The 16933-nt window shown below is 35.6% G+C and overlaps 1 protein-coding gene across 1 annotated transcript; it reads left to right on the top strand.

The window, feature by feature from the left end:
• The first annotated feature begins 13441 nt into the window (after window positions 1-13441).
• LOC143614315 (putative phytol kinase 3, chloroplastic) lies at window positions 13442-16173 on the top strand. Its single transcript, XM_077087792.1, has 6 exons — window positions 13442-13528; window positions 14037-14137; window positions 14201-14332; window positions 14415-14530; window positions 15766-15877; window positions 15989-16173. The coding sequence occupies exons 1-6, from the start codon at window positions 13442-13444 to the stop codon at window positions 16167-16169; spliced, it is 729 nt and encodes a 242-aa protein (XP_076943907.1). The 3' UTR covers window positions 16170-16173.
• The last annotated feature ends 760 nt before the right edge of the window (window positions 16174-16933 follow it).

Raw genomic sequence — 16933 nt, 5'->3', positions numbered from 1 at the left:
ATGAAATCTTTTCTAATCCAAGATCTTCCACTTATCGAGATGTACCCATACATGGTCAACCTGAATTCTCAGATGATGTTTCTGTTTCATCTGATGATGCCGAGTTTGAAGATTCTACCTCTGAACCGTTTGCTAAATCTCATGAAGTTCCTGAGATACAATCTGGAGAATATTTCCAACCCTTGAATGCTGAAGCGACTGAAGAAAATGTCACCAACTTACAAGACATTGTTGAAGTTTCTGACAATCCAACTCTTCGAATTCATTCTTATCATCCTCAGGACAACATAATTGGTGATTTAAATGAGGGAGTTTGTACGCGAAGTCAAATTGCTAATATAGTTAAAGATAAGTTATTGTGTGTGTATGCTGATTTACATGCATCAGGAATCATGAGTATTTCCAAATACACTTGCTTTCTATCCCAAATTGAACCGACGAGTGTTTCTATGGCACTTCAAGAACCTTCATGGGTAGAATCAATGCAAGAAGAGTTGCAACAGTTTGTTTGAATGGGTGTTTGGGATCTCAATGATAAACCGGCTCAAGTAAAAAAGGCGATCACGATAAAATGGGTATTTAAGTGTAAAAAGGACGATCGTGGGGTAATTGTATGTAATAAAGCAAGATTGGTAGTCCAATGATTCAATCAGCAAAAAGGCATAGATTACACCGAAGTGTTTGCTCCAGTCGCACGACTGGAGGCTATACGAATCTTTTTAGCCTATGCAGCTTTCAAGAATTTCAAGGTCTATCAAATGGACGTTAAGAGTGCATTTCTGAATTGGGAAATTAATGAAGAGGTGTATGTGAAGCAGCCTCCTGGTTTTAAAGATCCAGACTATCCTGAGCGATTTACCGATTAAACAAAGCTCTTTATGGTCTTCACCAAGCCCTGAGAGCTTGGTACAGCACGCTGGCTGACCATCTATTTAATAGTGGCTTCAAGCGAGGGACTGTGGATTGTACTGTTTCTAAAAGAATGTGTAAGATGATCTCCTTCTTATCCAGATATACGTAGATGATATTATCTTTGGCTCGACAAACGACAAGTTATGTAAGGAATTCGAGAAGATTATGAAGACGAAATACGAGATGAGCTCGATGCGAGAGATGAGTTTCTTCTTGGGGTTGCAGACTCACCAGTCTGACACTGGAATTTTTACTCATCAGACCAAGTATGTGAATGATGTCTTGAGTCAATTCAAGATAACTGTTGGAAAATCCCCTCAACTCCTCTTCCCGTGGGTCACAATTTGTCACCGGATGAATTGGAGGAAACCGTTGATCCGACCCTATACCATGCGACGATCGGTTCATTAATGTATTTAACTGCTTCTCGTCCTGATATAATGTTTGTTGTCTGGTTTGTGTGCTAGATATTAATTGAGTCCCAGAGTGACTCATCTGGTGGATGTTAAGCGTATTTTCCACTATCTAAGGTGTAATCCTGACATCGGGTTATGGAATCTCAAGGATGATAGTTTTGATCTTACTGCTTATACATATTCTGACTATGGATGGTGCAAGATTAACTTCAAGTCCACCATAGCAAGATGTCAGTTTTTAGGAAAACCGGCTTGTTTCCTGGAAGTGTAAGAAGCAGATAACGGTCTCCACTTCAACCGCCGAAGTCGAGTACGTGGCAGCCTCGAGTTGTTGTTCATAGGTTTTGTGGATCTAGCAACACTTGCAGAATTATGGTAAGTTTCTTACTACTCCTATCTTTATTGATAATTCTGTTGCGATAGGTATTACTAAGAACCTCGTCCACCACTCTAAAATGAAACATATTGAAATGCGTTACCATTTCATCCATGGCTGTAATGAAAAGAAATTAATTTATCTTGAAAAGATACACATGGATTTTCAAAAAGCTAACCTTTTTACCAAAGTGTTTGATAAAATGAGGTTTACATATTTTTTTGATTTAAATGGTTTGAAAACTTTGACTGAAATTCAAAAGCTCGGTAAATCATTTTGTTTTTCATTGTACAATTTTTTGGTTATTTTCATTCATTATGTTTTTAATATTTTGGGGAGAATATATGAGAAAATACAAAAAGATTGTGATTTTTGTTGGAATATATAAAAATACAAAAACATTGAAAAATATAAAATTTTGTGAAATGTGATCCGACCAATATGGGAAATGATGGTATATTGACTTAGCGGACCTAACACATGGTTAAACTAGACTAAAAAGTGTCGTAACATCAATTGCATGATATCTATGATAGGTGCAGAAAAGATATAAACTTAAATGCTAGTCGAATCTAGTTGTACAACGTCTTGATGCATAGTTAATATATGTTTAAAGTATCAAAAGTTTAAAGATTTCTCTGTATACATGCGTTCATTTTGCAAGAAATCCAGCTTATTTTTGTTCTTTTATTTTGCAAAGAAATTCAACTTCATTTATTTTCTTTATTTTTATTCAAATCTTGTATTCTCCTGCGTGATAGTCATATCCAACCTGAGGGTTAAGATTTGGATATTCTGCTTTATTTTCTTGGTGTTTCGTATAAAGCCTTGGACTTTCTCCATGTGATAATACGGGATTATCCGAATTGATTGTTAAGGTCTTATACAACTTTAACTTATTTTATCTTTTTTTTTTGTTAAAATGGAACCATATCTGCGTGTAGTAATACAAATCTTAAGGGAAAATTTTAACCTTCTGCTTTATTCTTCTTTTATTATTTTTTCATGTGGCACAACTAATCATGTTAAGAAAAGAAAATTACATACATATAAAAATTCACTATATTAAAGATATAAAAATTGTGTCTGATAGGTGGGGTTCACATATGATTTGTGCTTAATTGAACCTTAAACAAGTATCGTAAAGCTACAAAAGATATGTGTAAAGTTTAAATTGGACAATTATATCTGCAATCATCGTTGGATTATGTGCATAATAATGCCGAAATTGAAGTGTCGTTTAAGACGTTGTTAGTCAATATGATCCCATGTCGCGATCTTTCTCACAAAAATATGTACTGCTTTTTGTGTTTTGATTTTATTTCAATTTTTGTTTGAATATTTGAAAAATTACAAAAATATTTTCGGTGTGTTCTGATATAAACTTTGAAAAGTCAAAAAGATTTTAAGTGTGTTTGATCTTGAAAAATTTTTAAATCCAAAAATATTTACTTTTTGCTTTATTTCGTTTACCAAGTATGCGAATTGAAAAAATTGATAAAAATTTTGGATTTTACTATCTTGTGAAAAATTTTACCCATGTATTAAAGTTAATATTTATGAAAATGGCATCAAAATTGGTTTTGATGGTTAATTTTAAGGTTTTACAAGGGTTTGAATGGTAATCTTTGTTCTTAATTCGTTATGAAAGTCTAAAGAATGAGTTTCCATTCGTTAATTATTTTAACGAATGTGATTCATTCGTTACAACATTCATTTGCTTCCGGTGTAATACTCTAAAACCATAGCGAATGAGGACCACATTCGTTATTTTAGTTAACAAATGAATAATGAATGGGTTTCGTTAATTTTTTTTAACGAATGAGCCATTCCTGGTGTATTCGGAATCGTTCATCATTGTACGGGTATATAAACCCTAGTTAATGAATGTCAGGCCATTCGTATCACCACTGTTCATCTCGATATTCCCTCTCCATAAACCAAACCCCTGCAATTTTTCCAGAATTTAGTAATCATTAATATCGTTATCGATGATCATCATAAGATATAAACAATCATCTCTGATGATTTTAATATATGAATTGGACAGATTTCTAATGGTTTTGACGGTAAAACTCTTACGAATATAAATTAAACAAATTGACACTTAAACTGGGCATTAAAATCAAATTAGACATCACTGGGTGGTATCAATGGTATATCGATACTAATGAGTCAAGTTTTGATGCTAATGGTGATGTATTGAGAGTTTTCAGAATTCAGAGGCTATGACCCTAGTTATGAGACTATTAAAGAAACAAAACTTGGAAAAATGAGAAAAGTGAGTCGAGTCATACAATGAAATAAAAGAATTTTGTCAGTTTTAATGCTGATAGTAATTCTAAGGAAAAGAAATATAGGAAAGTAAAGACGCAAAAGTGGTATAGATTTAAAAACTCAAAAGAATTTTATGGTGATAGGATGCTATCGTTATACTTTGTTGGTTTGAAAAGTTGTAATCAATTATCATTATTTTTAAAGTACCGAAAAGGAGAACATTCTGAATTCTTCTAAAATGACAGGGTGAAGCTCTTGAATGATGAAATTCCCTAATTCAAGTTAAGGGTAGAGAGGTTTTATAATATCAGCTGGGAGACTTTCAAAAGTCTCGGTCTTCAAAATTTTGTCAAATGCATGAGACATATCAGATACAAGCAAAGTTTTGAACAACTAGGTTTTCAGAACAGGTCTCTAGGATTACAACACCAAATTCCTTGAATACTATTAGCTCGTTCCTTTCCTGGTTACCCCCGAATCCAAAAAAATTACTCATTAATCTACATTAAGTTTTCATAAAATTTTGAAGATGAGGAAGAAAGATAATAAAGATTCTAATGTATGAGTGAAATGAACAAATCTGCATCCATTCATATAATTTGAAGAAAATGAGGAAGATTGAGACTCTGAAGAGAATGCTCCTATTAGTTTGATTAGAAGATTAAATATGTCAAACTAAATACGATATAACCGAAGAGTTGAATGGTTTAAAACAAGTAAATACGTATAAAAAGTATTTTCAATAGTTGATGTGGGTTGAATGTCTCATCTTGTTAATTTACGATGTGTTTCCCAGTTTTACTTAATGAGGAATCGAGAAGAATTTGAAATTATGTTAAAAAAAATCGTGTTTCATAGTTTTTTGTTTTTTTTAAGAAAAGAATCAAGGGCATAAGCAGGTAAAGGGGAACGGGTTCGGGTACAAAAAAAATAGTGTCATATATTCGAGTATTTTGAAATAGCATCCGTAAAAATTTCAGCATCAAACCCGTAGAAACCTTTATACTGAACCCTTAGTAACCTTCACAATGAACCTTAACCCATATTTTAATTAATAATTGTAACTTGTTAAGCCCGTAACATTATTTTATTTATTTTATTTTATTTTTTGCATTATTAATTAGATTTTTGTTATTTTTATTATATGCCTACCCGAACCGCTTCACCGAACTAAACAGAAAAAATCCAAAAGTTAATAAAAGGCAACCAATCGTTAGTCTCTCGAAAATTGGCAAAGGAAAAAAATATAGCTAAGGGGGTGTTTGGGATTCCTTATTTTCATCAACTAATAATATATAAACTTTTTGAAAAGTTAATAAGGTGTATAAGGTGTTTGGCAAATCATAAGACCTTATGGATTTTAATTTATGAAAAAGGCAAAATAAAAAGGTTTTGAAAAGTTAGAAATCTGTAACTTAAATGGGGCTGTTTGGTAGCCTCTTAACAGTCATTAAAAGGCTACCTCTTAATGGGTCATAACTTTTTAATGGTTAAGAGATAGCCATAAGTCTGAATGGTTAAAAGGTAACCATTTAGAGGTAGCCTCTTAACCATTCAGACTTAAAGTTGTCTCTTAACCATTAAGAGGTTATGAGCCATTAAGAGGTAGACTCTTAATGACTATTAAAAGGCTACCAAACAGCCCCTAATGGGTTTAATTTACCTATTACATCTTTGCAACCCTCAGAACCCACTACAGTTTTTTTTAAAAAGAGTGTTATTTTTACATATGTTGATTTTTTCCAACACATAAGCTAATCTAAATATTTTTTTAAAAAATTCATAATTTAAAAAGTCCTAATAAAAAGTTAAAAAAATAACTTAAATAATCAATTCCAAACACACCCTGGGCCTAAGCCACTAAAAAGGAAGTGTAAGAAAAATTTATGCTTGGTTACATTTCTTCCAAATCCATAATTGGGTGGTTTTCATTTTCTTGCCCAAAACAAAACCCTGGATGATCCAAGATGAACGCCGTGTCCAATTTCGAAACCAATTTCACTGAAGGTAACCCAAAATCAATCATTAACATACAAACAAACCCATCTTATTCTTCAGATCACTATACTATACTATACTACAATCATGATTCTCATTTCTGCAGGTGGAAGCGACACCGACACGATCCCCGACGAATTACCGGAATACTACGAACCAATATCCAACGTGGATGAACAAGAAGATTCTTCTGATAATGATCAGGATCTGGTGAACGGCTGCGTGGAGAATGGAATCAGTTATCTGGATCTGAACAAAGAAGAAGAAGAAGAAGAAGAAAGGATGAGAGAGGCGGTGCAGAGAGCGTTTAGAGAGGACGAGAGCCGAAGAAGGGCTCCGTTGACACCGGAGAATACGGTGAGGGTGATGGAGGCAATGCGTGGGATATCGTTGCCTGGATTGGCTCCGGATTGGGCGGCTGAGGATCGATGGATGGATGAGCTTGCACGTATTAGACGGCCCGCATCTTCGTAAGCGTTTATTGAATTACCGTTGTTTGTTTTCATCGTTTCCTGTGTTTATATCATTCTGTTTTTGGTTTTAACGAGCCTGTGTTTTGGCATCAAACAAAGACGGCATTTGGAAATATTTTGATGCAAATCTTAGATTGCGGATACAATGTGTTTCTTGTCCTAGAGAATAGGGTTTATACTTGTTTAGGTCAGGTGTAAACGGGTCTGTACGGGTTTGGGACTGTTTTCCAAGTTCTCTGATATCAAAGGGAAAGAATGAACTAGAGAGACAAAATACTTATGAGTGATTTGTACGTTTCAGTCGGTATTTACACTTTCTCTCTTGTTTAAAACCTTGACTTCAAAGATGTACTATTACACAAAGTCTGGAAATCATTATGAAATTCCGGTGTGGATATGTGGCATCCATATCCTTCAAATGAATTAAATTTTGGCCTATAGCTATGTTTCTCTTTCTGACTGTCCTAGAATCCAATACTGCCACAAAATCTGAGAGCGCATAGAATAGGATTAGTCGCTGTTGGTGGACGCCTCCTCTCACTATTCATGCTAAGGTATCTCATGTACGTAAGGGACTTGGTGGACACACCTTTTCATTTCTAGCTGGCATCACATTTTAAAGTACTTTGATGCAAATATGTGTTTTTGAAAACTGGATACTCATCTTGGATTGCAGATACAATGTGAGTCTGGTCTAAATGGGTCGTATTTTTTTAAACCACTGGTCTATATATGATTTGGGTCATAATGGGTTTGGGACAGTTTTTAAGGTTCTGAGGCTGCGGATACAATTGTTAACTCTTGATAAAATCAAGCTAATGGCATTCATTACTTTAAGCTGATGCAGTTTTGGAAGCGATCAATGGCTCGAGAAACTCATGATAATCAAAGACGATAAAATCAAACCAAAGGTTCTAAGAACAAAGTTCTTTTATATTAAACTCAATCAAAAACTAAAGAACTAAACAATCAGGATCCCTACTTATACTAAACAAGGAAACGATAAACTAGGAAATGAGATAAACGTAAATAATAAAAGATATTAAAAATCAAAATTCAAATATGAAGATAATTCTGCATTATACTCCAGTCTTCGAAAAAAATTGTCCTCGAGTTCTGCCTCAAGATCACACAACCACCTGGATTTAAAGGAACATCAACGCGCTTCTTATTTATTAACTTCATGGCATGCCCCCAACAATTCAACTTTGCAAAACACCTCGCGCAACTCTGAACGTATACCACCCCGATTGAATGTAGCATTAGAACGGTTCGTATTTGCTCTCGACTTTACCCGGTCACCTAATTGAACTTCACAAGCCACCTCACCCGACTCTAAACTCGTACCACTTGGGTCTATTGGGTTGTCGGGTCTCTCCACCTCCTTCTCCCCGTCTTTGAAAAAGACTCGTCCTCGAGTCTTGAGAATGTCGAAAAGATCAGCTCCTTTTTTTCCATTTTGATCCATCTACGTAAGGTTATATAACAATCGAGTTTCTAAATACTTCACATCATAAGCATTAGTCAACTTTTGAAACAAAAGTATATTTCACAAATTTTCTCCACATGCATAATTTAAAGCACTATCTTGGTCTTCCAAAAAATATTTTTTCCACCAAATCGAATTTGTACCTTGGACTTCTTGTTTATTACTATGCATTGGATTGGATAGCCCATGTATAAAACATGCATCATTATCACAAACTTGTTCGTTATCATTAGAACCCGATATTTGTTTTTCAATTTGAAAATCCATTCCTTTTTGAACTTCCACTAAACTAGGAGATTTTATTAAATCACCATCTTTTTCAAATATAGTAATGATTGGGTCAGCATCTAAGCCCATCGTTATTCCCGACATGAAAGATGTGGTTACCATGGAAGCCACCGAACCGTCGATCACCATCGTACGACCACCAACTTCAACACAGCAGATCTTGGAAGCCATTTTATCACCATACTTCTCATTCAACACCACGGTTTCAGTTGACACACATGTAGAACTCCGCCAATACCCATCGGCTGTCATTTTTTTTGGCTCATCCAGGGAAAGCGCTGGACCACCCGTAGACACCATATCACCACCCATAACCACCGTATGTTCTTCCTCATCTCGGTAGATATCAAACACGGGTGACGAATCATAACTAAAGTCGCCATCAGAAGGATTCACAAATAAAAACTCATCTTCATTATAATCAATTTCGTCTTCATCAAAGTCGGGGTTGTCTTCCGACATTCCCGGATAAACTGGTTCAAAGAACCGAGGTGGGTGATAGTAAGACGGCTGCTGCTCTCTGCCGTCACCTTCGTCCCAGACGACGGTGTTCGACTCGGTTTCTGTCTTGCTCATCTCCCGTTGTAACTTGAGATCGCGGACTCGTTTAAGGAACCGGTGGATCTATTCAAGACTCATTTAAGGAACCGGTGGATCTATTCAAGATCGCGGACTCGTTGTTGGAGTCGTTTGATCTTCTTAAGATCCCGTGGGTCGGAACATACTCCACCGCTGCCTCGGTCGGTGACTCTGCGAGTAGGACGCCGGTCTTCTCCACAGGCACGTGAATAGAAAATACTTTTGTCGTTGCCTTTGTTGGCGAATCTACGATCAAACAAATATTCTCCAACTTCGAGCCATTTGAGAACCAAAAGCTCTGATACCAACTTCACCTCCATGTCGAGCCATTTGAGAATCAAAAGCTCTGATACCAACTGATGTAATTTTGGAAGCGATCAATGGCTCGAGAAACTCATGATAATCAAAAACGATAAAATCGAACCAAAGGTTCTAAGAACAAAGTTCTTTTATATTAAACTCAATCAAAAACTAAAGAACTAAACAACCAGGATCCCTACTTATACTAAACAAGGAAATGATAAACTAGGAAACGAGATAAACGTAAATAGTAAAAGATATTAAAAATTAAAATTCAAATATGAAGATAATTCTGCATCATAAGCACTAAAAATATCATTTGTTCAAGGCCTTCTTTTCCTGCTTTACTTCTGAATTTATAATCAGTGAACTTGCTAATCTTAAGTATATTAATCAAGGCTGAAATGATTGTAATATGTTAATTAACATTATTGCTATTTACATTTAGATGCGTAGATGCTTATATGTTAGCCAAATTTGCAGCGTTTGAATGAATAAATTAAAATTCAATTTATTTGTCAGCAAAACATACTATACATGGAATTTAGATTCTAGTTTAGTTCTGCAACCAAGACGGCATTTTAGTTTCTCAAAAGAACATTCATATTCTTTAAAGTTTGACCAAAAACAAGACATCACTTTCCTCTTTTTATTAACTTATATCCCCACGTGAGTCTTTTACGGTGTGTTTCTGAGTTTCATTTAAAGAAGGAAAGGGAAGAAAAATAAGGGATGGAAAAAATATGTTGTGTTCCTGAGTTTCATTTAAGAATGGAAAAGGAAGGAAAATATAAAAGGTTGTTCCCGAGTTTCATTAAAAGAAAGAAAATGAGGGGAGGGGAGACAAAATGATGAGTAAATTAAGTGAATAATCTTTCCAATTTGAAAAGATTTTGAAGGAAATAAATTAAAGAGAATGAGGAGATGACAAAAGAAAAGATAAAAAGAGAACTTTATTTTCCTTGCTTTTCTTTTCATAAATTAACTCGGGAACACAGAGACGGGATGCCAACTATTTATATTGTTTTGGGGTTTCAAGCCTGACTCATCCAACAACAACATCAAGGAGAAAACTAACCAAAGTGGGAAAACCACATCGAGTCAGGTTTCAAACTTAAGACTTAAGATCTCAAATCTTAACCATCACCCTTGTGCTGCCATTGAATCAAAAGGCTCATTGCCCAGACATCACTTTCTTTCTTACCAAATAAACCGGTATAACTAACATAAAATCATTATCAATATTTATAAAATTAGGTATCATTCCCTTTAATTTTCTTGATTCATGGCCAAATTCCACTTCCATTTTCATGGTAATCTGAATTTCCTGTGGATGGATTTGTATGCGACTTAATCCTTATCATTAGAATGTTGTTGAATGAACAAATGATGGGATTTTAATTTTAGTTCTCCTGATAAATGCTTATTGTTGAAACACCCAAAATATTCATGAACAAACTCTAAATATGGAGCCATCAGCCATCCATGTTAGCTTTTTTCAGCAACTTCATCAAAATGTTAGCTTTCCCAATTGCCAACCTTTAAACTGGAATTGTCATATGTTATGTTTCATCTTCAAAAAAACATAATCATGTTGTACATCTTTTTAAAAAAAGTCAAACAATCGTAAAACCATTGTAAAAGATAGGAAACAAGAAACCAGAAACAAACCTAAACTAGCCTAACTCGGGCCTGTTGGCCAAACACAAATAAACCCTAATATCCTATTATCTATATTTAACAGTGATGAAATACCTCTCTAAGCATGTCCATTGTTGTTTGGGTGCTACGGGGATCAAGGGTCGATAGCTGCGTGCAGCTTTTCAACAATAGTGATGGAAGTGATTTCAGCCCATTGGTGAACGTTTGTGAACATTCGTCTGTTAGGCAGGAAGTTCGTATATTTATAAACGAACAAACGTGAACACATGTCTCGTTCGTTCATTTATGTTCGTAAACGTTTGTTTATGTTTGTACATTTACACTAGTTTATATTTGTTTGTTTACGTTCATTTATGTTTGTTAGTTACGTGTGTTTAAGTTCATTCGTTTATATATCCAGTTAATTTTTTTTAGACCCAATACAATTTTGTCTGGTTTTATTAATTTTCTAGGGCCGACGGGGTGGATGATCACATTTAAATTTAACATCTATTCGCTCGGTTATGTTTATTATTCTATGTTTGGTTATGTTCGTTTGTTTGCGTTTGGATATCATTCGCTTATGATATTAACAAACGGACACGAGAATGCTCATTTTCTTAGCGAATGAACCTGAACAAGGAAACCATGTTTGTCTAATTACCCGTGTTCAATCTTTTGTTTGGTTAAAGATAAATGAACAAACATGAGCATGTCCATTTTGTGTTTGTTCAGTTTATTTGCAACCCGGGTGCACAGTAAAAGTATGTCACCCTGTCTGATCTGTTCAGCTCATTCCCTTTTGGCTATTTATTTTTCAGTTTTGACAAGATATTTGCCATTGATGTTGCCAGAATAAATATATAAAATTCAACTTGGTTATCCTATGAAAGTTTCTTCCTTGTCACATGAAAACTGAAGCATTTATTTCTTTTTTGCTGAGATTTTGATCAAACACTACTGATTAAGGTTCAAAATCACACACAAATAACGGTACGCTGCAGTAAATGAAATGATAAGTCAGAGTGAAGATCACCTGTTGTCATTGGCTTCTAAAACCTCAAGATGAACTAGTAACCCCATTTCATCAGGAAGACATTAGACATGTTAGCTTGTTGTCAAACTGCATATGTACATGTATATTATCATGCCCCAAATCAGCTACTAATAACCACAAGCATCACATTATTTGAGTGCAATGCTTACAGATTCTGGTTCAAAACAGAAAAGAGAGATTTCAGTAATGAGAGTGATCAATCCGCCACCGCAGCACACGTTTTTTTTATTTTTGTTACCGTCAATATCAACCAAATTCGCATCAGTTCGCCAAACGCAATGCGCGGGTTTTGTTTTAAACATGTTAATTTGTTGTATTTGAGTGTTGTTGGATTTGTTTTGTTTCGTTCCGGTGCGGTGCGGTAACCCTATACTGGCCAAAAGTGTGTCGGTTCACTGTCGTAACATATGCATATTTTGTTTTGTTTGTTTTTTTTTAATATGTTAATTTGTTTTATTTTGGGCATTTTGTTTAGTTCCAGTGGTGTAACCCAAACCCGACCGAATTCGTAACAATTCGTAGCTGCACCACGCATGTTTTACCAACCGACTAGATGCTTTAATTTTTTTTATCATAAGCCAAACAAGTGGCTATACCATTTTAAGCATTTACTATTTTGGATTGGTTGTCATTACGGTCACGAACTAACTAATACCAACCGAACCGAAGTAACATCATGTGCTCCATAGTTTCTTTTTAAGGGAAAAGCAAACTTAACATATATAACTTGAATCAGTCGAAGCCAGTCACCAATGACAACCACACAAACATAAATATATTGGTTACTAAAATATATTACGATTACTATTACTATTATTATTATATATAATTATGAATTTTGGTGCCACAAAGTTCATAATTATATATATCACCATATTAGTCTATGATTTCGTTTTTTGTTTTTGCGTTTTTAGTTTGATTAATATAACGAACGTAAAGGAAACCGACCAAACGTCATCTTTTGTTTTAGTTCCGGTAGCATAACAAAAACTCATGGAAACCGTCAAATTCACGCAGACTCGCCGTCGCAATGTCCGTGATCGATAACGCTCGAGTTTTACCAAACCGCAAGTTTACCAACCTAACCCCCCACCCCCCAAATTGGCCATTGGTCCACAATTTTTATATATTTTTTGTGTTTTTCAGCTCCGGTACCGTAACGCACGTAATCAAAACCGACCAATTTTGTATCGAGTTATTGCCTCATTGCCCAGGACCGACAACACTTGGGAACCGTCGGGATTTGCCGACCAAATTAATATCGTTTCAAATATTTTGTTTTTTATATTAATTTGACAAATTAATTTTTTTGGGTTTTAACGCTCAAATTTTACCAATGATTTGTATCCTGTAACGAACGTATTCGATACCGACCAGATTCGTGTCGACCCACCGTAGTGACACTCGGGTTAGACCGACGCCCGAATTTCACGCTGATTATTTGCCAGCTGCCCTGACGCATTACGCCAGGTAAAAAAACTAGTTAGAAATAATTAGAATAGAGTAATTTATTTATCTAGGTGTTCGCTAATTTTGACTACAACATAATAAAAATATGAAATATTAGTTAGGTATCACAAAAATATATATTAGAAAGCAGGTTCCAAACATTAATTTAAGAGCCAACTGAGAAACATGGGTAGTGAAGCTGGACCAATGCTGTTTCCGGGGTCTCCCCTGGTCGGTGATCTTTGCGCTTTGGCTTTCTCCACCTGTTATGCTGTCCTTTTGCTTCGTTTTTTGCAAGAAACTGAGGGGTTTTTGAGCAGGTTTATTACTCGGTCAATCTTCTTTTTGTTGACTTCCGAACCCAAAATTGCAAATAATTCAATTTCAAATGCATTTTGGGCTTGTTTGAAAAATAGAATCCCGTGTATAAGGCAATGGGTCGGGTTTACTTCTCTTGACTTCTGTCCCAAGCCCATCTGTCGGGTTTTGATAAAATACCCGTTGCGAAACCCATCTAGTTTCTATTTGGTTTTGACTAAATTTAAATAATCGATTACAGATAATGATTATCTTATAAACAAGTTTTGACAATAAGTATTTCTCCAAAATAAATATATAATAAAAGTTAATTCGGGTATATAATCAGGTAAATGATCAATGTTATCCGTTATATTACAAATCCCAAACCCATCCCAAACTCACGACAAACTTCTAACCTAATCCCAACCCGCCCCATTTATGTTGGGTTTCAGGTTTTCCCGTCCATAGATGCATTTCTTAGCAAATATCTGATTTTATTTTAATTTGTTTTCAGAAGCTAAACAGGAAACTTTTGCATATAACATTTGGACTAGGATTTATGTTATGCTGGCCTCTCTTCAGGTAATTATTTACCTTAAAGGAAAGGGCATTTTAGGTATTTCCCTCATGTTAGCTATGCTTTAGTTCCGGCATTCAAGGAGCAGCGCTTGCAGCTCTGGTTCCTGGTGTAAACATAATCAAAGTACTTCTCATAGGACTTGGAACTGCCAAAGACGAGGCTACCGTCAAGTCTATGAGCAGATTTGGAGACTTCAGGTTTCGGTGTTTTTTATAATGCCGAATGAGTTATAAACCAAAAAATCTTGATTGACTGATTAATGTTGTTTCCGTACACCAGGGAGCTTATTAAAGGTCCTATGTACTATGCTATTACAATCACTTTGTGCTGTGTAATCTACTGGAGAACCTCTCCCATTGCCATTGCTGGAATTTGCAATCTTTGTGCTGGAGAATGTTTCCAGTAGTATATCCTACTGTATTCATCTTGGTTTTTTTTAAAGGCAATTGAATTAAAACAAATACCTTCCTGATTTTTTTTAGAAAGTCCTAACCAGGAAGAAAAACAAAATTACATACTAAGCGGTGGGATTTTAACCACTCTGCCCAATTCGGCTTGGTCTTGGTTTTAAATTGCGTGATGAGCTCCGATGCATGTGGTCCAACAATCCCATACGCTATGCGTGGTGGGCGATGTGCTTTGTATTATAAAAATACTAAAATTCTGAAACATGTGTGTGTGTGTATACACACACACGGATTATTAATTTTCTGCTTGTTAACTTGCTAAAGCTGAAACACCTAATCTTATTTTGAAAGACTGATTATTCAATTTTGAAAATTGAATGTTGGTAGCATCAGTATTTTTTACAGCGTCAACCCAGTTTAAAAAAGGAAAAAAAACCTAATGCGTGCTTACAGCATATCTTGCGTTTGACCGCATTATGCGAAATAGGTGCAATTTCAGCACAACATGGAAACATATCACCAATAACGATCTCGTTTTCACTAGCGCAACAAATGCATCAGGTAACATGCTCGAAAATTAAAACCAGCCAATTCTTTACTTTTTTAAAGGGAAGATCCATTGACCACAAAACTACCTTGACCAAGAAATATTCGTTTGAACACGTGTTTAGCGGTTTAAGCAATGTTTTGAAATCAGTACCGGCAGATCGAACCGGGGACCGGCTTGGTCACCAGTCTGGTTTTCTATGTTTGAACTGTTTACGGTTGAACCGGGCGGCTCTTAAGCGAGTAGGGTTGAATCAGGACCGGTGAACCGTATGAACCTGGTTTAGAGGACAATGTTTGTAGCATGGGTGGCTTGGGCGAAAAATAAAATCTTGGGTAAAGGAAGGTTCGAACTCTAGTCCTCTAGGTAGAAACAACACAAACTAACCAACTGATCTAGAAAGGAATTTAAGCATTTTCCTTGGGTTAAACCCTTACCACATTTATTAATTCTTTGTGCTTTTTTTCCTTTTTTTTTCTGCTTCATTTTTTAAAAGGCAAATAATAGTTCCTTTTTATGTAGATTTCAAGTTTCATGAATATTAATTTTTGTTTTGTACTTATATAAAAGTCATCTGGTTACATTGGATTTAAGAAAGCAAAACCAGTAAAAGATTCTCTTTTCAACATGCTATAGGTTATGTTCCCCTTAAAAGCCTTTTTTTTTCCTTATCTAGGTATTGCTGACATTATCGGGAGGCGGTTTGGAAAGAAGATCCCTTATAATAAAGACAAATCGTTTGCTGGGTCCATTGCCATGGCTACTACTGGTTTCATCGCGTCTGTCGGGTAATCATTTTGCCAACCTTTCGGTTTGTGCCTTTACCGATTTATTGATATGTTCATACTAGATGAATAGTTTGATATTGGTTATGAGGTGAATTTCGGTTATATGTGTAGGTACATGTATTATTTTTCGATGTTCAGCTTTGTTGAAAAAAGTTTCAAAATGTTGGTTGGTTTCTTAGTCCTGTCTCTTGTGAGTGCAATCGTTGAGTCTCACCCGATTAGCACCAAGTTTGATGACAATCTTCTCGTTCCACTTGCCTCTGTATCGCTAGGAACTTTGGTATTCTCATGATCATATCGAGACGCGTATTTTGAACTGATGTCTAAATAATTTCCTGCAACAATTATTGTATCTGAATGTTGACAATTGTTATGATCCTCATTGTTTATGATATTAATTTTATTACATAGATATTAATTTTAGAGAAAATTATGATTTGTACTCCAGTATTATATGGACGAGCGCAGCTTACAGGTTCCAATCCGATTTTGCCCGTATTATGCCACTGCTGTGGGCCCTTTTATACCCCTTCGTCAGTTGACTGCCATTTGACCGTCAGATGTATCAATTTCAGCGAGGGTAATTTGGTAATTACATAAATAATATTAGTAATATTAATAAGAATAATTACAGTAAGCGAAAATTATGATTTATGACCCTGTGCTTTATGGGTGGGCGCAAATCACCACCCCCGCCGGCCCCAAATCAATCCAATTTTTCTCGCATCAAATCATCATTGCTGTCGGCGATTTTCAGGCCCCAAATTACTACCGACGCCGGCGATTTTCCCGCTCACAAATCCCCACCACTGTCACCCGAGCACCTCCACCGTCACCCGTGCATCTCACTTGTCGCACCACCACCACCTCATCCATCGCACCACCCAAGTCAACACTCGATCTACACAAGTCAACACCCGTCGAACCTTCGAGCACCACCAATCCCTACCACTTCGTTATAGTTAATCGTTAATTTTTCCGGTAAATTGTTATTTGAAATTTGGTTAAAAAGTTTAAAACAAACTTGTTTCGGTTGAAGTTTTGGGCTCGTTTGGT

The sequence above is a fragment of the Bidens hawaiensis genome, unplaced genomic scaffold (assembly GCF_021521415.1).
Source record: "Bidens hawaiensis isolate Kalapana, Puna unplaced genomic scaffold, B.hawaiensis_p1.1 tig00039600_1, whole genome shotgun sequence".
Lineage (NCBI taxonomy): Eukaryota > Viridiplantae > Streptophyta > Magnoliopsida > Asterales > Asteraceae > Bidens > Bidens hawaiensis.
The sequence above is the reverse complement of the archived record's forward strand: the minus strand, read 5'-3'. Positions and strand labels throughout refer to the sequence as shown.